Raw genomic sequence first — 25,886 nt, forward strand, 5'->3', positions numbered from 1 at the left:
TGAAACAACTTTTGATCATCATCCATTAAACTCTTTAACGGAGTCTTTGACCAACCGTCACATGCTTGTAGAAAATCTATCTAATTCACCTTTCCAAGTAGGTTCCCAGGTAAGGGTGTTCTGTTTCCATTAGCTTAAGTACCCCAGCCTAGATAGAACCCGCCTTAGACAAAAGGTCCCTTATAGATAGATTTAATACAATTTTAATCTTTTATGCCAATCAATTTAATCCTATTAAACCGATTTAAAAGATTAAAATTAGGTTGTTAATCTTATTAGAACCTTTGAACTTAGGTCTATCTCAATCCAATTTTAAAACACTTTTACAAACATGAGTTCACCCTAAGTTCGCATGCAACTCTTTCTTATCGATTTTAGTTCTAATTTTCTTTATAACACTTATAACGGAAACAACCAAAACCACAACGCAAAGCTAAACACATACAAGGCATTCATAACGCTTATAATCAACCTAAGTGTCATGCTCAATGCACTGTTCATTCATTGCTACTTTTTATATAACTCTTATACAAACAAGCAACGAATCAAGCAAAACATGCTTCCATTCACCCTTATACTATAACGCTTATAATATAAAGATTATGCATGATAATGCTCACTACATGCAAAAATATAACTCTTATATTTCATGATGAATGCACATGCTTTCATGTAATTTCTTTATGCAATATTATAACACTTATAATACATGATGCATGAATAATTGCACAACCTAAGATGGGTTAAATCTATAGGTCAAACACTTTGCCGTTTAAACCACATACATCACATGTATAATAAACAAATGTTGATGAACCGGGAAAAATTGTCTCAAAATCCTCTTAAACAAAAGCTAACTATTAGAAAACAATAAGTCTCCAGTTCAAACAAGAGAACCGGGTCTTGAACCGTCCAGGTGAAGCAACACGTCTCCACTGATCGTGTACCAAACACTCCGCGATCGTCTACACAAAAGATTGCTCAATCGTCTACCTACGCTTCCAGAGCTAAACGATCGTTTAGCAACGATCATGTACCTTTTACTATGCGATGAAGCATGAGGTACGCGATCGTGCAGCACACTCTGTACAACACAAACTCTATACGATCGTTTAAATGACTATGATGCGATGAAGCACGATTGTCTAAACGATCGCTAAGCGAGCACCTTCGTATCGTATACTGTGTGATCGTGTAATCAGTGACAATACAATGAGGCATGATAACTACACGATCATCTATCGTGCCCCTTCTTCTAAACAATAAGCATCAAATGCTCTCACTACGATCGTCTACCTCCAATGTCTACACGATCGGGCAACCAATGCTACACGAAAGAGTAAACAATTTACCCCATCATTTAGCATTAGCTAAATGATCGTTTAGTAAATACTACACGATCGTATAGAAAAATCTACACGATTATTTAGATAAATCCCAACGATCATTTACCTGAGGCTACACGACATTACCAGCTCTTGGTCTTCTTCTTCGCTGAGAATCGCATCTCAATGCTTCGAAACTTCATCATAAACGACTCGACTAACTCAAACACATTGAATTACAAAATCGATAGCATTGTAATTATGCCCAAAAACACATGAGGCTTTACAAATTAACACTTTGTAATTTAAAGAAAGCTTTAAACTGAGGCAATTAACCCGTAAATATTCATCAACGCCATCCACAAATGCATTTAACAATTAAATGCAATACAAAAAACCCACCACGAGTGTAAAAGAAATTCGAAACCGAAGTGAAATTCAGAACAACCTGGCTCTGATACCAAGTGAAGGAAATCGGACATGAGGATTTCTATGAGCAACGGAAGGATCGTTCCAAATTTCAATCGTATCTGGACATTAACAATTACAATCACAAATGGAAACATATAAGCTATGCAACATACGAAATTACAGCATGCTTTACTATATGATCATGGGAAAGAATTCACATATCTTTGAAGACTCATCTTCAACACCCTTGATCACGAACGCTCGAACAACCTGCGAGACTGCAACCCTCAAATGCTCGTCCATCACGACTGCAACAAAGAACTCGAACACTGCAATCTCCAAGATCACGAACACAGTGGAATCCATATGAACACCACAAACGGCCTCCAAATAACCTCGACAGTGTCAAGTTGAATATGACACCACCACAATGGCTACCTTGGTATTTTCGGTGTGAGAATCTAGAAGTGTGGGCTCTGTGTGGACTTGGTTAGAGGTAGAAACCGGAGGAGAAAAATCGTGTAATCAATTGAGCAATTAGAAGATGTCAAAGTCTATCGAATAGACGATGCACAATCGTTTAACAAAAGCTATGCGATTGTTTAGCAGAAGCTGTACGATCGTTTAGCTCATCGGCCAACTGAGTGTCTATCGTATAGAAACACTCCATGACCGTCTAGTCTCTCCAAGCTGTTGTTTAGTAAATCTTATTTACTTGACAACCTTTCTGTGTGTAATTTTCCAAGAATAGAAATCTCAATTGAACAACTACTAAATTTAGGAAAATATTTTTCCTTTTATCTCACGTTACGATGAAACCACCAATAAACTCCCACTCAATTGGTTATTAGAGAAAATAGAGATAATTATCCAATAATTAATATTATTATAAATGTACATGATAACCAACTTACCATAGTATACTTATAACCTATAGTTTTAATATTTCATCTCATGAAACATATAAACCATAACTCTTTTTCTATTTCATGGTCCTTAATGTAAATCTCATTTACATCAATCATCCACTAGATGTATCTCATACATCACACAATCATATCATATATAATCGAATTACCTCTTATCAATTTGAACATTTCAAATCAACACCAAGAACTTATTCAACCATTCAACAGTGCAATAACCTTTCACAGATCGCTCGTTACAACTCGACCAATAACTGTTTTGCCCTTGTAGTTACATCTAACTCCTTAAGTACTACTGATCCCTCTAATGAACATAAGTAATAGTCCTACTATGACTGAGTCCTCTCTTTCGAAGAGAAGTTGTGGCCACTATGTTCAAGCCCCAAAATCAACCTTTAAGGGAGCAATCTATCTACTTACCCCTATTTCGAGGAAAGAGTGAATTCCATCTTGTATAACTGAGTTCCCAGCTCCCAAATCAGACAAGTCCCTAAAAGGTATGTTGAGTTGGCAATCTGACCACTCTCACCCATACTAATCAAAGGGCCGCCCTCAAAGGAAGGAGTTCTCAAAACACTCAAGATTGAGGTCATGTCACCTATGGTCATTTAGATGAGATGTAAGTCTCCAGTATCAACGATGTTATATACAGAGACGAATCATCTCGTGGTCCGGTCTTATACAAACTCTTTGTATAGGACCTGTCTCTTATACACATCTAGATGTGTATAAGAGACAGGGGTTACCCCATTTCAGGGTCGGGTTGACCCGACCCGAATATATATATAAATAAAAGTTAAAAAAAAGTCAAATTAAAAAAAAAAAGAATAGGTGACACCTGTCTCTTATACACATCTAGATGTGTATAAGAGACAGGATTAAGGAAGTAACGAAAAAAAGTCAAATTAAAAATTAAAAAAAAAAAAAAAAAAACCGATGACCCAACCCGGAAATTTTGAGTTGGATTGGGTTGGATTGACCCTCCAAAAAAGAACTAATAGGGTTCATTATTAGCCAACCCAAATTTTTGGGTTGGTCCACAAAAATCTTCCAACCTGGACTATATACACCCCTACCTCTCGAATGTCTCCACATGAATGGTCAGGATCTACCATCTGTAGTAGTTTACAATACTTGAAAACCTCTACAAAATGGGTCGCATCCGTAGTGTCACAAGGATCAGGTAACCCATCTTAATCTTTATACTACAGACCTATTTAGGTTATCACTTAAGGCATAATTCACTTGTATATCTCATATATATGCTTAAATTTACATACGATAACCATGGAGCTTTGTTTATTGGATATGAGTAAATGCCATAATGAAATAACTCTTATTTTATTCATAACAATGTGTATATTACAAATTACGAGACTCTGGAGAATTAAGACATCAATCCCATGTTTCATCCATATTAACTGGGTGCAGCTACTCCCTGCAGCAATGTATTCATCTTTAGTAGTGAACAAAGAAAAATAGTTTCATTTCTTGTTAAACCACGAAATCAGATTGTTACTTAGAAAGAAGCAACCTCCAGATGTACTTTTCCTGTCTTCAGAGCTCCTAGCCCAATCAGCATCATAGCAGTCAACTAAAGAGCTACTTATATCAAAGGTGTATAGTAAACTATAATCATTCCCACTTTGACTAATTGAAAAAAAATGATAAGATGACTCTTGACTTGAGATATGAATGTTAAACAGAACGTATAGACAAACAAAATAACAATAAAATACCAACAACAAAAAAAAAGTAAAGACACACAGAAGTTGGTAAACCAGATCATCGATAAACCACCTACATCTAGGAGGCCAGTGTGCCTAAGAAAGATAATCCACTAATATTAAAGAGTCAAGCAATCACAACGTAATACTTATCTGTAATTTAATGACTACTATAGTGACTCACGTAGAGCCCAACTCACAAGTCACCTAGGCTCCCCTTAGATGTGAGACTTCCGTACTTAGGTTCCCCCTAAATGTGATAACATTAGTGTTGAACACTTTGACTTTCGACAATATATGAGACTCCTCTCCATTTGATTATCTTCCTTATGATTTAGTGAACTCCCTTCACTAACGAGTCTTAGGTTCTCCCTCAGATTGAGAAATTCTTTCGAGAATGAGTCTTAAGCTCCCCTTAAGACCGAGATTTCCTTCTCTTCAGCGATGCCTTAGGCTCTCCATGAGACAGAAGTTATCTTCAAGTTCCTGAATGATTCAACCAATGGAAACACACAGTAGAATAAAGTGAGCAAAGATCAAAACACCATGTTGAACAAATCGGCCACCAAGAACAAAGATGCTCTCTCACTATGAACAAAATGCGGCTCACTTCAATGAAAACCATTATTTTCCTTTTAAAAACTGTGGCCAACTAAGGAAAACATTTTCAGAAAATATTTTTCTTTCGGTCAAATTAGATTACACCATAAATAAGGAAAATACCGATCAATAAACATCTGCTGAAATTTTTCAGATTAGAAAATAAAGATATTCTGCATAAAATTTTCATATTAGGAAAGTAAAATATTCTGTAGAAATTAGTAATATTTGTGGAAAATTTTAAGACTTCATTTTTTACATCTGCAAACACCGCCAGACACTGCCTTATAAAAATATGGAGACAATCAGCAAATCTCCAACATAATTATTTTAAGGATTTTAAATATGCTTGACAAAGAGATTTCTAAACCAGAATTAACATGATGAACTGATGTTGGAATATGCATGAGAATGATAGGAAAACGATAGAGGCTTGATGCTATGTTTATTAGTTTCAAATGCATGAAAATAGAAATGGTTTTTAGACATAAGAAATGATGGAGCTCGTAAGAGAAAACCCATATCATAGACCTTCTAGGCCTAAGTTGATACATTGATTTAATTGAAAGAAAATATTTAGATTCCATAATAATGTTGAATGAAATCAATACCCTAGGACATCTTAGTCAAGTGAATCCCTGGTTTGAATATTTATTTGATTGCCTTAATTTATTTCTTACAAAACTATCCTGTTTTGATTCCCTAAATAAAGTCGAAAAGATTGTTTGTAGCTAGTTAAATAAAATCTCTAATTTCCTAAGGATAATAGCCAATCTATTGGGATTTTATTGCTTCGACACATACACTTTCATGTGTTAGCCACGCACACTCAGATGCTTAAGTTAGTATGAAGACAAAGTTTGTTATAGAATTTCTAGTGGATAATCAACTTACCTCTTCTATCACCTTCCTAACTTATTTATAGGGTTTAATGATCTATTCCTTTCTTCGATTAGGGTTTCCCTACTGCTCTTGGACTCTTCTTTTCCTTTGTCAGGTTATTCCACAAGAGAAACACACAATCCGTTGGGCTCGACCCAAGTTGGGTCAAATCATGTATGAGATGCATGATATGGTGGGGGTTGAGGCCAACCTGGCTGATTTAGCTTTGGGCCAAGTCAACCTTTCTCTCAAGGCCTATTCCATCCTCCGAGCATTATAGCTTGTCCTTTTATCATCATTTTCTTGTCCCAGTTGCTTCTTTTCTTCGTATATCAATTTTACCCATTAATCCAAAATCACCCATAACACTACTACAGATAGGAGGGGTCTTCCTCCACATTGGATTTATGCACACTTTAATGAAAAAATGTGCAAGAAAATGAGGATACCAAAAAAGATTAAAATCTTTTCTGGAGACTTTGTTTAGACCGTCTTCTTAAACTTGCAAATATATCATCTAAAGGAATTAATCTTAATTTGCACTCTTTATGTTTGCATATTTTCTAGCATTGTAAGTTTACTCGACAGGTTCTGTATCAGTCGAAATTCTGTAATTTGGTTAATAATATGTGTGAAGGTTCAATGTTAATTCAATAGTTTTATGAGTTGAAGAAGATGGAGAAACAACTAATATATACCCAAACTTTTGAAATTCAAGATAAATCGTAAATTATATAATTATTATTATTATTATTTTAATTTTCAATATTTGCTTGTTTTAAATAATTTCTACGTTCTTCTCATAAGTTGTCACTTATATTAATTCGTTTATTATTTTTTTAAAAAAAATACTTAACTATCAGAACTATCAAAATCATTAATTTTAGAATTGGTTTTTGAAACAAAAATTGACAAATATTTTTATTAAGCTTTTCATATACTAACTTTTTGAAATTCTTATTTAAATTTTAACTAAAAGTAAAGTAATTAATTAAATACGGGGTGGAGATGTGAAAAGGTTTAATGAAAGGTAAGTGGAAATGATTATATTTATATGAGTACCATAAATTTTATAATAAATATTGTCGTATCGTAATCAAGAGGAAATTGTTCATTAACATTTCTAACTCATCCACTGCCCTATGAATATCTTTCATATAGTTTTTTATTTTATTTTTTGGCAATCTAGACATCGATAGAGAAAATATATAGATATAAAAAGAAGAAATTGATGATACACCTCTCAAATTATTGTTGAAAGTGAAGAATTTTCTATAGTTGAAGAAAATGAAAAAGTAAGAGAAAAGTAAATAAAATTTTATATATATTTTATATAGCTCAACCAAAATTGTGCGCGTGTGTGAGAAGAATATAACCTTTTTTGTAGTTGTAGGATGGGAAAGAAGAGGTTTAAAAACTCTTAACATTCTATTATGTGTGAATTTTAACCTAACTAAATAAGCTAGGAATCAAGAAAATATAAGATAAGATAAGATCTAATCATAAAATAAATAGAATAGAGAAAGATTCATCTTATCTTATTTTAGAAGGGAAAAGTAAACTCCATCTTAATTCCCTTATAAATACATCATTGTGGTTCCATAGAAGTTTACCTTCTGTCTATCACCAACCACTATTTTCGACCAGTTCCACTGCTCGGGTCTCTAGCCTAAAGATCGCGTTGCCCCCCATTCAGACTCATGCAACCTACCATTCAGACCTATGTTGCCTATCGTCTAGACCCATGTCACTCGTCGACTAGACCTACGCCGAGACTCGTATCGAACTGTCGTTCAGACCCTCACCCCTTACCATTAAAACCCATGTTGCTCCCCATCTAAACCCACACCACTCTTCGCTCAGATCTGTTATGCCATTGTTCAAACTCTTTTCGCCCAAAATTCATACCCATTTTTCCTATTTTTGAAATCTGTCCCACCCGCTGTTCAAAACCACACCGACCACTTAATCTCATTCAAGCCCAAATCCCTGAGTACTTCACATCGATGTACATTGACTCGCTCCGCCTTTGTTAATAAATCCCTTTTTTACTCTGATGCACGTATAGATCTGTCACCCACGTCGACCATCTTGCTCTGCATGGAACTACTCCCAGACTCCGCTCGTGACTCTACTTGCATTTGTTAGAACTAGATTTGTTTGTGTTTACCATTCCAAATTCTGTCATTGCAGTTCCAGCCATCTTCCAAGTTCAATCGTCTCCATTTGTTGTAGATCCAACTATCCCCTACTTCACGATCCATCGTTTCAGCTACATGTTAAATGCAATCTCATCTAGAACAGATCAATGGTGTTGCCATGATTTCATGTTGCTGATTTTGTAGAAAATTTCAGTACTGTCGTGATTTCAGTTGTTCGTGTGTGTTGCCATTAAATTCAACAGCAAGAAGTTATGACCAATGCATGCGAAGTTGATTCTGATCAACTAAAAATAAACGCCAAGTCACTCATCATTCTAGCAATCAATATCCCCTCTCCAACGACTACATCACAAAAGACTCACATATATTTGGGCCGCCACCATTACTCAATGAGTTGTGACGGTGAACATCATGACATCTTCTCCGATACAATTGGTGGCGTGTCCATATGCCACTCAATAATATCAAAACTCACAAACTATGAAAACTATTGCTCAACGTTGCCACCTCTCTGACGCCCGTTGGCATCTTTTAGCAAAGATTCATCGCAAATTCGTGGACAACCTGACAAAGAGTTACGCATTGAGCAAAGATTTTGACGATGATTCCACTCCAAATAGCACGACTCACATTCATCTTCTTTGATGGTTGTGCTGCAAAGAAGCCACACGGACCTCCTTCAGGCAGCCGATGATCAAAACTTTCAATAGCATTGTTCAACGATTTGCAATAGGGCAATAACAAAAGATGAAATAACGATGTTTGATGACTATGTACTCCCTACCTGTTTTGCATCAATAGAAGTTTTGCAACTGAGTCCTTATCATCTATTAAGCCATTACTACCATGATTGTCTCATCACTGCAGACGTGATTCCCAAAACTCTAGTAATGTGACGATAACACAAGTTCAAATCCAACATCAAAGACACAAATATGTTATTGAAAGTATCTTCACTAGTCTTACTAAACATGCTATGTAGACTTGTTCAAAGAAAACAAAGGGACAAAGTAAATATGATAGCCTCAAACCTTTACATTTTTCAATAATATAGGAATCTAAAGAAACAACTCTAATAACTTTAAAAAATCAAGTTTGAATAATGATGCTTATTTTTATGAAGTGAATTATGGGTGATATATGATGGTGAAATTGCATTGAGCATTCAAGTTTCCTCAGCAGAATCTAAGTGTAAATTCCACTGAGTTTCCTGGTAAGTCCAGGGTCGAACTCAGGGACTTGTGAAAACAGGTTGCATTGGTAATTTTTAGGAAAACTTTGCAGTAACCAGTAACTCAATTAATTGTTGATTTGTTGTTGATTGCATTAATGAAAAATAAAAAAAATGCGGCGGATTTAAGAAAAGACAGTTGTGTGATAGATACACTAAGTGTGCGGAGGAACGAGTTGAGAAAATCTTTAGCTAGTGTTACTTGAAAATGCGTCAGACTATGCGATCATGCTACAACCATGCACAATAAGTCATTTTCCAATGCAAATACGATGCTCCTAAGTCTAGGATGCATGCGTGAATGCAAAAGTATCCATATAGCTTATCCCTAAGTCTCTACTCTTGTCCTATGCGATGATGCAAAATGCATAAAGGCAAGTGACTGCATACAATCATATCATATCTCTAGGATGCATGTGATGCGTTGATAACAAATAGTGCTTATTCCTAAGCTCCTATCTCTTGATTATGTGTTCTAATCTGACTCTCCCGAGCCTAGATTCTAACTTGACCTTCCAAAGCCTAGATCCTGTCCTTAGACTACCCTCCCGAGTATCTCTAATGGACGAATGAAGCATACATAATACAAGATAATCGCATAGAATTAAGATTCCCTAGTTGTGCTAGCTAAATGCTTCTCAACCCATTCAACTAATTTAGCTACTCATGCTTAAATAACAGAGAGTGAACAGATATAAAGAAGTAGATTCCATTTCAATAAATGAATGGAGTACAAAATAATAATGGAAGTCAAAGGTAGAGAGCCTGGTAGCAATTCCTTGCTGACCGAGGTTTTTACACTATAAATCTCTATTCGGTTCCAAAGATGTTTCTGCTTCAGCAGGCGTCGGCCCTCTCTATGTCCTTGAAGCTTCTAGTGCTCTCCCAAGCTTATCGAAACAATCTGTCGGCACAACCTTCCTTTCTCTCGTCCGCCTTAAAATAAAAGAAAATCAAAGAACAAGGCTAAACTATGAACAAACTTTTGAACTGGTGGAATGGTGAACCCCTTTTCTGAAGATTGCCTTTGGTATTTATAGAGCATCCAGGGTGAATGGTGGCTTCTCTCTCATGATTGCACAGATGGAACGACTTTAATTCCCCTGACTGATATGCCGAATATTTGTCACCGAAAAGCTGAATGTACTTGTATCGTTAGTGACTATCAACTTGATTCGAATTTGACTGTCATCAGCTTTCTGTCCCATCACGATTAATTAGCCTTTAACCTAGATGTGCCCACCATGTTGCGCTGACCAAGTTGCGGCAATCCTTCTCAGGAAAATATTTGCGAACAGGATCACCACAAAGCCTTGCGGTAATACTGCGCTCGACCAATGATTTCCTATGATCGCAATTTTCGCCTTGCGTCAACGCATATTCTACGTAAAACCACAAAAATCAATTGTTCCTATGCGATGAACACATGTGGCCACAATATAATAAACTTAATGCTTTTTGGATACAATTTAACATATTTTATCAATGCAAGCCAACATTTTTTAAGAACTTAGTAATATGATAACGTGCATTTCTGCCTATTATCAAATAATGTTGGCATCTTGAATGTGAAAGAAAAATACGTGTATGGTGAAAACTACTTCCCGTTTAAGTTCAAATTTTATGGTCGAATGAGTGATGTCATAAGAATTGTTGCATAATATACAATTTTAGATTTTTTTTTTTAAGATGAACTTAATATTTACAATAATAGAAATACAAGAAATGTGTGAAAGTTATTACTCCAAGAAACATTGATGAACTACCATTAGTTGTCTTGAAATTCTATTGTCTCAAATGAGACATAGTTTGAATAGTCAACTTTGTCGTCATAATGTTCCTTAGGCGACCTTAATTGTAGGATTGTATCAATTGTAGCGGAAGAACAAGGATCATCTAAGCACTCAAATTAACTAATTTTGGCATAATATAAAGCATGTTTCTGCAGAAAAATGGGTTTTAAGACATACCTCTTGTAGAACTTCTTCAAAGCTCCATCTTCAGCTGCTATCTTCTCCATATCTTGTTGTAGACCACCTCAAGATCTTTCCCACTATTCTCTTGGTGCTCTAGATTGATTTGTGAGATCAAAACAAGCTTTAATTGGTTAAACTTATTAGACAAAATTAATCTTCATTCGTTAACTAATATGTCACTCCATTAAAGCCCATAGTTCCACTCCTCTCATTGTAGATATATTATGTCCACGTGATTTAACCATAATCAGCAAGTCGACCCTTCACGGGTTGTTTGTAATAACGGCTAGGCCAAATATCTGTTTTACCCCCGAGATTACGTCTTATTCCTCAAATCCCTACTGATCCTCTAATGAACAACTGATTTGTGATCCATTCACCAAATCAAACTCTCTCAACCTAGTGAGAGGGTGAGGCCCCTTGTTCAAGACCTGGATTCAGTACTTGAGAGAACAACCTTTCTCCTACCCATAAATCGGGTAGGCGTGAACTCCATCTTGTACCCTATGTCCCCAACTATCTATCCGGTCTTACCCCTGAAATGGGAGTCTTATTGAGCCGACGCTATTGAACTAATCCTAAACTATGAAAATCTAAGGGCAATCTCGAATAAACAGGAGTTCATAGTTAGCTCAGGATTAAGATCGAGTCACCTAGGTCATCTAGATGAAATAGTCAGTCTTAAACAGTAAACAGCGTTATAAAGTAAGAGTGACTTATTTCTTAGTCCTGATCTTATGCAAACTCATTGCATAGAACGTCCCCAATCCTCATGTCATAACAAGTACGAATTAGAATCACATCGTATGTAGCACTTTACAACTTTTTATAACTACAGAGTAGGCCGCATCCAATGGTGTTACCAGAATAAGGTACCCAACCTCATTCATGTACCATAGATCATTTTGACTATTTACTCAAACCTGATCCACTCTTATGTCTCCACATAAAGTTTAAGTACACATACAATAGTCATGGGTCTTAGTTTATTGGATTTAAACTTTCATAAAATTTATGAGATCAATAATAAGTATATTGATAATAGAAAATGTTTATCATTTTACAAACTGCGAGTTTTAGGACATAAAAGCCAACAATACTCCCACTTGGACTAAAACTCCAATGGATCAATATATAAAAATATATACAATGTTGAGTTTACATGAAGAGAATAAAATGTACAAATACAGTAAACTAGGGCATTACAATACCCATAAATTCTTCCACTTGCCCTAGTGATACAAAACTCGTAGACCTAGTCCTACTAGGTGACCCTCGAACACTTTAGCCGAGAGGGCCTTCGTAAATGGATCAGCTAAGTTTTCTTGGGAAGCAATCTGAGTGACAATGATGTCTCCTTTGTGTACAATCTCCCTGATGAGATGGTACTTTCGTTCTATATGTTTTCCCCTTTTATGGATTCGTGGTTCCTTTGAATTTGCAACTGCTCCACTGTTGTCACAATAGAGAGTGACAGGCAGGTGCATGTTAGGAACTACTTCCAGCTACATACTCAGCTTCCATTGTGGAGTCCGCAATACAACTCTGTTTGATGCTCCTCCGTTAAGAGTGAATACTAACCCCGAAGTTGATTTCCTCGAATCAATATTAGTCTGAAAGCCAGAATTAGTGTATTCAGTAAGGACCAGATCCTTAGGACCATACACGAGCATATAATCTCTTGTTCAACGAAGATACTTGATAATATTTTTAACAGCAGTCTAATGGTCATGACAAGGATTGAACTGAAATCTGCTGACAATTCTTACGGCATAGCATATGTCAGGACGAGTACATAACATTACATACATCAAACTCCCAACTGCAGATGCATATAGAATTTAATTCATCTCCTCAACATCTTGAGATGTCTTAGGACTCTGCTCCTTAGACAAGTAAATTCCATGCCTGAAAGGTAAAGATCTTTTCTTGGAATTTTGCATTTTATACCTAGACAACATCTTGTCTATATAAGATGCATAAGATAATGCCAATGTTCTGTTCTTGAGATTCCAAACTATTTGGATTCCAAGAACATACTATGCTTCTCCAAAATCTTTCATTTGGAATTGTGAAACTAGCCATCTCTTAACGTCAGCTAGATATTCTACCTCATTCCCAATGAGTAGAATATCATCAACATACAACACCAGAAAAGCGATAGTTTTGTTGACAATCTTTTTGATACACAGGGTTCTTCAACATTTTGTTCAAAGCCATAAGATTTGATCGCAATGTCAAATCTCATATTCCAGGATTTAGAAGCTTGTTTTAATCCATAAATGGATCGATTAAGCTTGCAAATTTTTTGCTCTTGAACCTGCTATATAAACCTTTCTCGTTAAGATATATAGATACTCTCTTCAAGATAGCCATTCAGAAAAGTTGTCTTGACATCCATTTGCTATATTTCATAATCATAAAATGTGGCTATGGACAAGAATATTCTAATAGATTTTATCATGGCAACTGGAGAGAAGGTTTCTTCAAAATCTAATCCCTTTCTTTGGGTAAACCCTTTTGCCACTAGTCTAGCTTTGTAGGTCTATACCTTATCAGCTTGGTCTTGTTTTCTCTTGCAGATCTACTTGCAACCGATGGGTTTTACCCCTTCCGGTTGATCTACAAAATCCTAGATAGAATTGAAATACATAGATTCCATTTCAAGGTCCATAGCTTTAATCCATTGGTCTTTGTCCACATCGTTCATTGCTTGATTAAAAGACAACGGATCCTCTAAACCATCATCTGGTATGATGACTTGAGTTTCAGTTAAACCCATGTACCGGTCAGGCTGTTGCACAACACTTGCATTACAACGAGGCATTCTCAAATCTTGAGAAGGATGTGAAGTATCAGTTTCATCAACAACTTTTGTTGACAGACCTGCTCTATCAACAACTCTTGTTGAAGCATTTGTCGTTTCTCTGGACATTTCTTCTATTACTAGATTACTGCGAGGTTCATGGTTCTGTATATAACCTTCCTCCAGGAAGGTTGCATTTGTCAATACAAATACTTTATCTTCCTAAGGATCATAAAAGAGACCACCTTTTATTTCTTTTGGGTAGCCTACAAATAAGCATACTTTTGAACAGTGTTCCAACTTTTTAGGATTTTGCATCAACACTTGTGCTGGAAAACCCCAAATTCTGAAGTGACATAAATTTCCTTTACGTCCTCTCCAGAGTTCGTAAGGTGTTTCAGAAACACTTTTCGAGGGAACCAGTTCAAAATATACACTGCAGTCCCAATTGCGTGTCCCCAAAAGGAATTTGGTAATTAAGTGTAACTCATCATGGAACGAACCATGTCCAACAAGGTTCTGTTTCTCTTCTCTGCCACTCCGTTCTGCTGAGGTGTACCAGGGGCTGTGAGTTGAAACTGAATTCTATGTTCTATCAAATAGTTCTGGAATTCTATGTCCATATACTCACCAATTCGATCCGATCGAAGCGTTTTAATCTTTTTACCTAATTTGTTTTCAACCTCAGCCTTATACTCTTTGAACTTTTCAAAAGTTTCAGACTTTTGGTGTATTAGGTAAACATGCTCATACCTTAAATAATCATCTATAAAAGTAATGAAATATTCATACTCCCCTCTTGCTCTAACATTTAAAGGCCCACAAAGGTCTGAATGAATCAACTCTAGGAGTTCTTTGGTTCTAAGACCTTTTCTAGAAAAAGATCTTTTTGTCATTTTACCCTCAAGACATGACTTACATGGTGGTAATGAACTGTCTTCCAACTTGTTTAAAAGACCGTTCTTAACCAATCTCTCAATCCTGTTGAGATTTATGTGACCCAGTCTCAAGTACCAAAGATAGGCATTTGGAGAAATCTTCTTTTTCTTATGAGTCCCAGCAGTTTTAAACATCTCTATGTTCAAAACAGCTTTGACCTTAGTTGGTTTTAACATGTACAAGTTATTTTCTAATTTTGCAGAGCAAATCTGTTTATTTTCCATATTGATGAACACTTCACCATTTCAAAATAAACGTTATAATTTTGTTCTAGCAAACAAGAGACGGATATTAGATTCCTTTTCATAGAAGGAATATAATATACATTTTTCAAATAAATGTACTTATCTCCTATAAATAACTTTATATCTCCCACTGCTTTGGCCGAAACAATCTCCCTGGTTCCTATCTTAAAGATTGTTTCACCTTCTGTCAACTGTCTCCAGGAACTTGTTTCCTGTGAGATAGTACATACATGATTAGCGGCACCTGAATCAATTATCCAGATTTTATCGTTTTCCACTAAACATGCTTCGATAACAAGTAAATCATATTTATCTTGTTGTTCGAATTCAGCATCCTCATCTACATAATTCATAATTTTAGATGAGTTGGGAGATAGAGAACAATCCTCTGTTAAAACTCTTTTGGTATAATCAACCGCTAGTAATTTGTTTGTTGATTTGATTTTACTGTTATGTACATCAGAAACAAGTATTTTAGAATTCGACATGCTGATAAAATTCAAACAAATTCTAATTAGCAAATTGTAACTAAATCCAAAGTCAAGTATTAGCAAAAAGTAATAATGTACCCATAACCATTATTTATTTGCAACAATATTTTAGTGAGTCATAATATGTGCTACCGAGGGGAAGTCAGATACTCCTTCACTATAACAAACAATTTTGACCAAACACTATTCCTAGAATAACTCTTATTCCTATCTCCAGAATAACCCTTATTCCTATAATCGTTTTAGTTACCGTTTTCAGTCAAGATCTTTACTAACAACTTAGTAATTCTTGTAAGTGTGACCCGCCATTTTCAGATCCTATAGGACGGTATGAATTTGCCTCCGAAATAGAAGACAACATCCAAAATGGAACTATAAGACCCTATTCATTTTACTAAAGCTTATGTTGTTCCGAATCCTATGTTACAACCCTCCGAGGGGATAGCCGTCGCTAAATAGCAAATGGCCGCCTAAAGCAAACTAGCAAGCGCAATATAGGAATCTCACGGTTTAGATTAATGGAAGAGACCGTAGGATATATTGACACATATCCTTCACCCACTTACTATGAACTGCTTCCTTCGTTTACCTTGATATTGACTCATACAAAACACTTTCCAAATGGAGGCCACTATGTAGTATAACTCTTATAATTGGATTTTAACCTATGATGTCTCGGTGATAAACCATTTTATTACCTCACATCACTCACGTATGCTCATAAAATCGGTTACCAACGCTCAATAATTCGGCCATAATCCTCAGGTAGGAGGTGTTCCGTAATCCGTCAACTTAAGTACCCCAACGTTAGACAGGATTATATACCAGTTGAGTTTGTAACCTAGGTTTTATAAGTTTTAACAATTAAAACAGGTGGTCAACCTACGTGAGCATGTAACTGTTGTTTATGGATTTTAAATGTTTAATCTAATTTTATAACAACTTATAAAACTTTAGACATGCTATTCATCCATAACATACATGAGGCATTCAAATTTAATATAACATTTATATTAAATACAAGAAACCCTAACATGCAAACTATATATTATAATAATTATAACATACTTTCAATGCATGTAACATGCTTCCTACGGTAGAATTTTAAATCTAAATGGCATACTATATACACATACAAGATTTATTTAATTATAACATACATCAAATGTATAAAAAATTAAACACTGACTGATATAGTTTTAGTTTTGGCAAAAAACAAGCAAATAGAAGCCTAACTATTATAAAACAGTTTCTGAACCGCTCGAACCACTCCAAAACGAACTCAAGTAGCTTGAACCAGATCCGAACTATCTGAACCAGACCAGTCATGTCTGAACCGGACCAGTCAAGAACCATTCGAAGCTGAACCGGACCAGACCACAAGAGAACCAGTCAAACCAGCAACCCTTGTACATGTTCAACATCTCGCTAAGTCTCATCGTTTAGCAAAGACGACCATCGACTAGCATTTTTCCAAATCGTTTAGTAAATGCTTGATCATTTAGCGCGCGCAAAAAAGTAAACGATCGTTTAATGCCATCGTATAGCATTCAACACATCGCCCAGCTGCCGCACAAAGGTATGCTATCGCATAGAAACTTAACGCATCGTTTAGTTGCCACCTAGAGGTAAGCGATCGCGAGCAGTGTATAGCATAGCAATTCAACGCATCGTTTAGCTCCCGATTAAAGATAAACGATCGTAGTAAAGCGATCGCTCAGGCATTATATAGCTCTTCATAACTATCGTTTAGTTCTATCGTATAGAACCAAATGATCGCTTAACACCCACTAACGCTGGTGTCATCATTCAGTATCCACCGTGTAGCTAAACGATCGCTTAACTCCATCGTATAGAACATCATCGCGTCATTAGCATCGTAGGTAAGCGATATTGTTTTAGTTCCATCGCATAGAAATTTCAACGTATCGCTTAGCACTTCGTCTACACGATCGTTTAGCTCCACATCTAAACGATCGCTCAGCACTATCGCGTAGCACTTCATCGCATCGCTTAGCACGCATCATTGCTAAATGATCGTATAGTACCATCGTATAGTAAATTCAACGTATTTTTTAGTTCCCACGCCAAAGCTAAACGATCGCTTAATTCTATCGTATAGCAAATTGAACACATCGTTTAGCTCCCGCAGGTACACGATCATCTAGCATTCAACATCACAATGACCAGCGCCCATTGATATACAATCATCTAGATTTTCTTCACATCGTGTAGCGCCTGGAGCTAGACGATCGTTTAGCAACTGGAACATTAGCGAAGACAAGAACAGAGGTTGATTTTCTGGAACTACAACTTGGCCCCTTCGCTTGTTTCTTCGATTTACAGTTTAATTTCAACTCTAATGACTCCAAATAAATTACAGACTCTTGGGAACACATTAAAGCTCATCAAGCAAGAGCCAATTATAAATTTAAATGAGAAATTAAAGAGAATTAAATAGCCAAAACTCAGAAAACCATATCAGTGCATCAGTTTCATATTTCTCATATAAAACACCCACCAAACCAAAATTAAACTGAATTGAATGCTTATTTGATGCTCTGATACTAATTGTAGGATTATACAATTGTAGCGAAAGCACAAGAATCATCTAAGCACTCAATTCACTAATTTTGGCATAATATAAAGCATGCTTCTGTAGAAAAATGGGTTTCAAGACATACCTCTTGTAGAACTTCTTCAAAGTTCTATCTCCAGCTACTATCTTTTCCATATCTTATTGTAGACCACCTCATGATCTTCCCCACTATTCTTTTGGTGCTCTAGATTGAATTATGGGACTCAAAACAAGCTTGAACCAAGGGATGAAGAAGAAAAGCTCACTGCAGCAACCTTTGTTGAAGAACCTTTCTTCAAACCGAATTTTGTAGATTGTATGTCTGATTTTCACTCCAATCTCTTCATTATATTGCAGATCAACATGCAAAGAGAAGAGTTACATGAGTTGCAGCTCATGCTTGAAGAAGACAAGGCAAATATATTGCTATATGTGTGAGCTAATTCAAAGATGGATAATGGAAAAACCCATTTTTCCATTATGTATTTTTGTTTTCTTTTCCTTTTTCAATTTTATCTAAAAATTAAATTTTGATTTAAAAAATCTATTTGATTTTAAAAAATGAAAAATTAATTAATTTCATAAATTAATTATTAAATAAAACTTAATTAATTTAATGTCAAATATTAAATTAATTTTAACACATATCCATCTTTATATATTTAAACATATCGTGCAACTATCCACAATATGATTGATCGCAAATAAATGAATGAAGAATTCATTCATAAGATTTAAAGTTGACTGCTCAATAAGTCGATCCATGGTGATGGACTTTTTAGAATCTAGCCAGATTTTGGGTATCTCACCCAGCTACAATCATAGATATCAAATTTCAAAGAGAATCACAACCTTTTAATGTTTAACTAGCCAAATAATCAATGGATGACAATATGAGCATATTTATAAAATAGTCAAATTTGAACAATGTAATAATCTCATGAAACAACTCTATTAACTAAAAAGATCAAGTTGAATAACAATTGTCATCTTGAACGTGGAAGAAAAATACATTTGTAGTGAGAATTACTTCCTTACTATTGGTTCAAATTTTACGTTGGAATGAGTGATCATTATAGGAACTTTTGCATAACAATCATTTGTAAGAAATAATTTTTTTTAAAGAAAAACTTAATATTTACAATATAAGAAATAAAAGTAATGTGTAAAAGTTATTATTCCAAGAAAAATTGATAAGACTACCATTAGATATCTTAAAATCTTATTGTCAAATGAGACATAATTTGAATAGTCAACTTTGCCATCATCATGTTCCTTAGGCAACATTGACATAATTCAAGGTTCAAAGAGCATCGATCCATGAAAAAATTTGTGAAAGAATATAGCAACATCCTTGAATAAACCTCTCGTGTCAACTCTGCCACAATATGGCTTGAATGAAAACAAATATATTAAAGAATTCATTCATAAGATTTAACGTTAGAATGAATTTGTTGTTCATAGGTCAGTAGATGGTGATGGACGGTGTTAGCATAAATACCAATTTTCTAAGTGAGAACCATCATCTTTTGTAGATGAACTGGTCAAATAATCAATTAAAGAAAATATAAGATATTATATGGAGCTTGGGAAATATCTTAATCCTAAATCATTTCTAAGGGATGGTTTTGCAATCTCTTTTCTGAATTTTTAAGTATTCTTATCAATATTTATTTTTTAGAGTAAAAAAAAATAAAAGTAAGGCTGGACGATATCTTTTCAAGTTTAAATTCTATTTTGATTCGAAACTTTGTTACTTAATTGTTATTTTATTTTTTTGTTTCTATTCATACATTTACCCATTAAATAGGATGAATCAATGATGTGTTTATGTAAGTTTTTATTGAATAAACTATGTAGAGATTAAAATATATAACAATTAAAGTTGGAAAAAATTTGAGCAATAAAGAATAGATCCAAAAAGAAGCAAAATAAACTATTCCCCTATTTAAAGACTAAAGTGAAATAGATATTGGTAAGACATAAAATGTGATTTATTTAATAAAAAATCTATTTATTTAATTTCACGGGAAGTGAATATTAGTTAGAGATCAAATATAGTTTTTTTTTTGTTTTTTTTCAAGTAGAAATTTATTAGATTTTAAAAAAAAATCATTTGAAGTAGATATTTAACTAGAGACAAAATATAATTCAGATATGAAATTATGTATATAAGATATCACTATCACCATCAACTAAAAAGATAAAAGGGGAAACAAGTTTATCCCTATAGCCCCTTTTAGATTAGATAGTATTGATTAAAACCTTTTAAACATTGTCCACAGCTCGTATAATAGTGTGTTTAGTATAATTTAATAGTATTTTTGGAATAGTTTGAAAAAAAAAATTGTATCTAAGACAAAATCAATTTTTTGATTTCTTTTATAAATATCTTCGAAAAAATTAGTTATTTATTTATTAATTATTTGCGTATAATATGAAGAAGTTGAAGATTCAGACCTCTAACTTTTTCTTCTACGGTATATATATACATGTATAAACCAATTAAGCAAATTGACATGGTAAATCTTAAACAATATATAGTAATATAGTAAAACTGCATAGTCATACAAATATAGTTATGAATTTAACCTTCTAAAATTTCAGCAAACTATTGATTGATTACCAAAACAAGCATAATTCAATTTTTGTGTTAACGATAGAGATTAGGATTCGAATCCCCACTCTTATTGTATTAAAAAAAAAACTATTGATACACTTGATATTTTATTTATTTATCTATTATTATTGTTATTACCACTATTATTTTACTTTTTTTTTCTTTTACAATTATTGATTTAGAACTTTAAATTAAAATACATGTTATAGTTTTTATTACTTTTTTCTTGTAGCTAGTACTTGTGTAGTCAAAGTGAGCGTAATTCAATTGCAAACAGATATCAACACAAACTCCAATTAGCCCATTCTCAAGAACCAATTAACTCATCTGGGCTAGACTTGTACATTATGGATGAAGGAACTCTTATCAAAGAGAACCTATGAATGGAAGCAAGATCGTTCCAAATTCATTGTGACAGAATTACAAGCATTCGCAAACATACAAACAAGTTATGCATTTCAGAATAAATTACAGCATGCTTTCATAAATTAAATACAAAGGAATGAGAGACTTACCTTTGAAGAACTCTTCCTCTGTTTTTCTCTCGCTTTCGTGATGAACTAGGACCAACAACCTCTCATTGTCACTGAAATCGTCTACCCAAATCTCTCGCTATTGCTTAGCACACAAACAGTCTTCTCCACGAACAAGCAGCCTCTCGGACACCACCACTCATTGACCTTGGTATTCTCGGAGTGAGAATCTAGGAGGTGTGGGCTCTGTTGAATTTGGTAGAGGGAAAGAGGAAACAACGATCGTACTCAACGACCAAGCAAGTGAGAGAGTATAGAGTCTACCGTATAGACTTTGTGCTTGATTGTTTAGTAAAAGACAACATGCACGATCGTTTAGAAAAAATAGCTTGATCCTTTAAACGATTGTTTAGAGAATATCACTCAGGCACGCGATCGTTTAGTTAAAGATTACACGATCGTTTAGACAAATACACGTGTACACGATCGTTTAGATAAATACTTGAAGCTGTCGTGTAGTCTTTCGTGAGCTAAACAATAGGAAATGTACTCAAATGATGCAATATTACGATTCTTTTCCAAAATGAAAACATTTTTCATTTTATCCTTCAGTTATAAAAACTGAATAAAACCTCCCGCTTTCATGCACTGTAGTTACATCTAATTCCTTAAGTACTATTGATCCCTCTAATGAACAATATATCATAGTCCTACTATGAGTGGATACGTCTCAGGCCATGAGAAGGTGTGTGGCGCCACATCGTTCAAACCCCGGAATCAGCCCTTAAGGGAGCAATCTATCTACTTACCCCTGCTTCAGGGAAGGAGTGAAATCCATCTTGTGTAACTGAGTTCCCAGCTCCTCAATCAGACGAATTCCAAAAGTGGTAGGTTTGAGTCGGCGATCTGACCAATCGCACCCATACAAATCAAAGGACCGCCATCAAAGGCAGGAGTTCCCGACTCACTTAGGATTAAGGTCATGTTACCTATGGTCATTCTAGTAAAGTGAAGTCTCTATCATGAACGGCGTTATATAACTAGACTAAATACTTATTAGTTCGGCCATTTTGTATAGAACACCCCCGCTCGCATGTCTCCACATGAATGATCAAGATCAGACCATATGTAGCACATCACGACACTTGTAACTATCTACAAAGCGAGCCGCATCCATAGTGTCACCAGGATAAGGTTTCACTCCTATATCCATAAACTACAAACCATTTTGGTTATCACTTAAGGCATGGTCCACTTGTATGTCTCCACATACATGTTTAAGTTATAACGACAATCAGGGATCTTAGTTTATTGGTTTGTGGTAAAGCAATTAAAACATCTCATATTTCATAGACAACAGTAAATAAAATATCACATATTATTACATCACAAGCGTTTGTTCGATACAGGTGCTTACAAACTACATGATCCAACGAGAATTTAAGGCATCAATCCCAGCAATGGATTCTCCAATTAATAAATAAGTAATACAAATGTAAAATGTGTGTATTTTTGTTTTATTTGTATTTTTATGACAAAAGTGGGTGCATGTATGTAGGTATATTCTTTAGCATTCTCTTTCATTTACTAAAAAAGTACCGCTTAAACTAAGTTTCTTTGCTCTTAAACTCAATTTCAAATAATCTTGTGAAATAAATATAAATCTAACGTGAGAAATTATTTGTAGATGTGATAAATGAGCTTTATAATATAGACATTTTGTTACAATGATTAGAAGTCTAATAAGTCATCTTGGTTAAAAAAAAAAATATGGCTTGACATTACATATAAACTAATGATTTTATTAAAATTGTCAAAGTAAACATAATACGAGTGTCTTAATGTGGTATGAATCCTCATACCTCCAATTGTATTAAAAATGATTTTATTATAATTGATGTATTTATTTGTTAATTTATATTAATTGTAAGAAAATGGAAAAGGTTAATCAAAATATAGAGATTATATTAAAACTTCTTAAAGTTGGAATCTCGTTTGGTAACTATTTCGTTTTTTGTTTTTGGTTTTTGGTTTTTGAATATTGGATTTGTTTTCTCGTAATTTCTTATTCATGGCTTTCAAATTTCCTATATAAATATTTGAATTTTTAGTCAATCTCCAAAAACAAAAATATTTTTTTGAAAACACTCCTAAAATGTAGATAACAAAACATTTAAATCAATAGATAGAACTGGTATTTATAGGCTTAATTTTTAAAATCTAAATTGTTATTAAACAGGCATAAGGGGTTTAAAATTTAAAATAAAAACTTTTAAAACTATTGAAGATATAAACTTAAAGTAAGGTAAAACTTAAATTGAGGCCTTTTCTTAGTTCAAAATTGAAATTAATGTTAATTTACAAAACCTAAAAAGAAAATGCAATTATAGAAAAAATTATCTAACAAATGACTACCATTCTTCTATCACCTAAAAAAATAAAAAATGAAAAATTAAGAGGACATTTTTTTTATTCAAATGGGAGTGATTCAAACTTCTAAACTTTTAGTTGAGTGTCCATATACATAGCCGATGATGGTAGTAATGATAATAATAATTTCCGTATGAGGTTTAAAAAATGAAAAAATTTCACAGATAGAAAAATGTCAAACTATTTACAAAAATAATAAAAAAAACAATGATAGAAACGGATAGAAGTCCATCACTAATAGAGGTTGATAGAAGTTCATCCATATCTATCGATGATAGAAACGGATAAAAGTCTAAAAGGATTAAATTTTGTAATTTTGTGTAAATAGTTTCCCTTAGTATTTTTAAAAATCTCCTTAAAAAAGAATGGATAAAATATTATTTTGGTCTCCACATTTTGAGATTCATTCTATTTTAGTTTATATACTTTCAATTATTTAATTTTAATCGATGTAGTTTTAAAAAAATTGAAATTTAGTTTATATATTTTCAATAAATCTTAAATTCCATCCTTCAAATTTTGATTCTAATAATTTCCTTAACAAAAAAGACTTCATGTAAACGTGTTTTTATAATCTATAAAGAAAAGGCACATAGACAAATTATTATTATTATTTGAAAAAAAAGTCTAACAATGAGTTAACCGCATAAATTAATCTTAAAATTTATTAAAAGTTTAGAAATTAAAATTAAACAGAAATTAGAACAAAACTCAGAAATACCTCACCTATTTTAACCTATTTGAAGAATTTTAGTGTTTTTTTCATGACAAAATTACCAAAATAACCTTCAGGAGGATATCCTTTGGGTGGACAATGAAGAAACTAAAAAAGAGAAACGGATAACTGAAATTAGAAGCTCTTCTTCTTTCTGTTGCCAATTCTCCTCCCTTCTCTCTTCTAAGTCTTTCCATCAAATGGCTCGTCTTGCAAATTTAAACCAGAAGTTCACCGCCATTCCCAACCTCCCAAAGCTTCAAAACACTCGTAAGAGACTCAAAATTACTGGGTTTCTCAAGAAACAAACAGATGTCTCTTCTCATCAAATCTCGTTGACAAGAAGATTGGCTTTAACCAGCCTTGTCTCTGTTGCTCTGTTTGGCAACGCATCCCTCGAGATCGCTTCCGCTAATGAGTACTGGCTCGACGGCCCTTTGCCCGTGCCTTCTGTTTACAACAGTAAGCTTTCTCATTGAACTAAGCTTGCAACTTTCTGTTTCTGTTTTTGTTTTCTTCATCTGGGTGCAAGTCGAAATTAGAAAATCCGAGTTGGTTTGGTTAGTTCGGTGGCAAATACTATAGAATTTGCGATGAATTCTTTGTTACAGACATTGCGAACGAGAAAACAGGGACTCGGTCGTTTCTGAAGACGGGGATATACATAGCTAACATAGGAACAGAAGGAAGAAAATACAGATTGAAAAAGTATGCATTTGATCTTCTAGCTATGGCAGATTTGATTGGAAAAGATACTTTGAATTACGTCAGGAAGTATCTGCGACTCAAATCAACCTTTATGTACTACGATTTTGACAATGTTATCTCGGCCACAGAGGAAGGTGCGAAGCAGCCTCTCATTGATTTAGCAAACAGATTATTCGACAACTTCGAAAAGGTAAAAAGTAGAGAAGTTTTAACAAGTTCCAGCAAATGTATGCAAATTTTCAAGCTGAAGTACCTTCTCTTTTGTGTTTTGCAGCTTGAAGATGCAGCAAAGCAAAAGAATCTGAGTGAAACTGAAGCCTACTATCAACAGACAACACCATTACTTCAAGAAGTCATGGATAGAATGGCATAAGTTTGAGCAAGTTTATTGAACAGAAGATTTTGAACGATCTGCCTGCTTTTCCATCATTCTTATGTCGTTCTTGTTCATAATTTGTTGCCATTTTTCATCTGTATTTCAGTGCAGCTTAGTGATGCGAAATCCAGAAAAAACGGTGCAGTGAATTTCACAAATTATAGTTCATTTGGATTTTATCAACGAAGACGAAATTGATCGGGCAAACAAGAACAGACAATTTGCAGCATGCTTGGCACAATTAGAGAGGTTTAATTGTTAAAAA

General features: G+C 34.3%; 1 protein-coding gene across 1 annotated transcript; it reads left to right on the forward strand.

The window, feature by feature from the left end:
• The first annotated feature begins 24,655 nt into the window (after positions 1-24,655).
• LOC120086890 (photosynthetic NDH subunit of lumenal location 3, chloroplastic) lies at positions 24,656-25,828 on the forward strand. Its single transcript, XM_039043705.1, has 3 exons — positions 24,656-24,999; positions 25,149-25,435; positions 25,520-25,828. Exons 1-3 carry the CDS (start codon positions 24,738-24,740, stop codon positions 25,616-25,618), a joined length of 648 nt encoding a protein of 215 aa, XP_038899633.1. The 5' UTR covers positions 24,656-24,737; the 3' UTR covers positions 25,619-25,828.
• Positions 25,829-25,886: the final 58 nt, after the last annotated feature.

The sequence above is a fragment of the Benincasa hispida genome, chromosome 9, assembly GCF_009727055.1.
Source record: "Benincasa hispida cultivar B227 chromosome 9, ASM972705v1, whole genome shotgun sequence".
Taxonomy (NCBI): domain Eukaryota; kingdom Viridiplantae; phylum Streptophyta; class Magnoliopsida; order Cucurbitales; family Cucurbitaceae; genus Benincasa; species Benincasa hispida.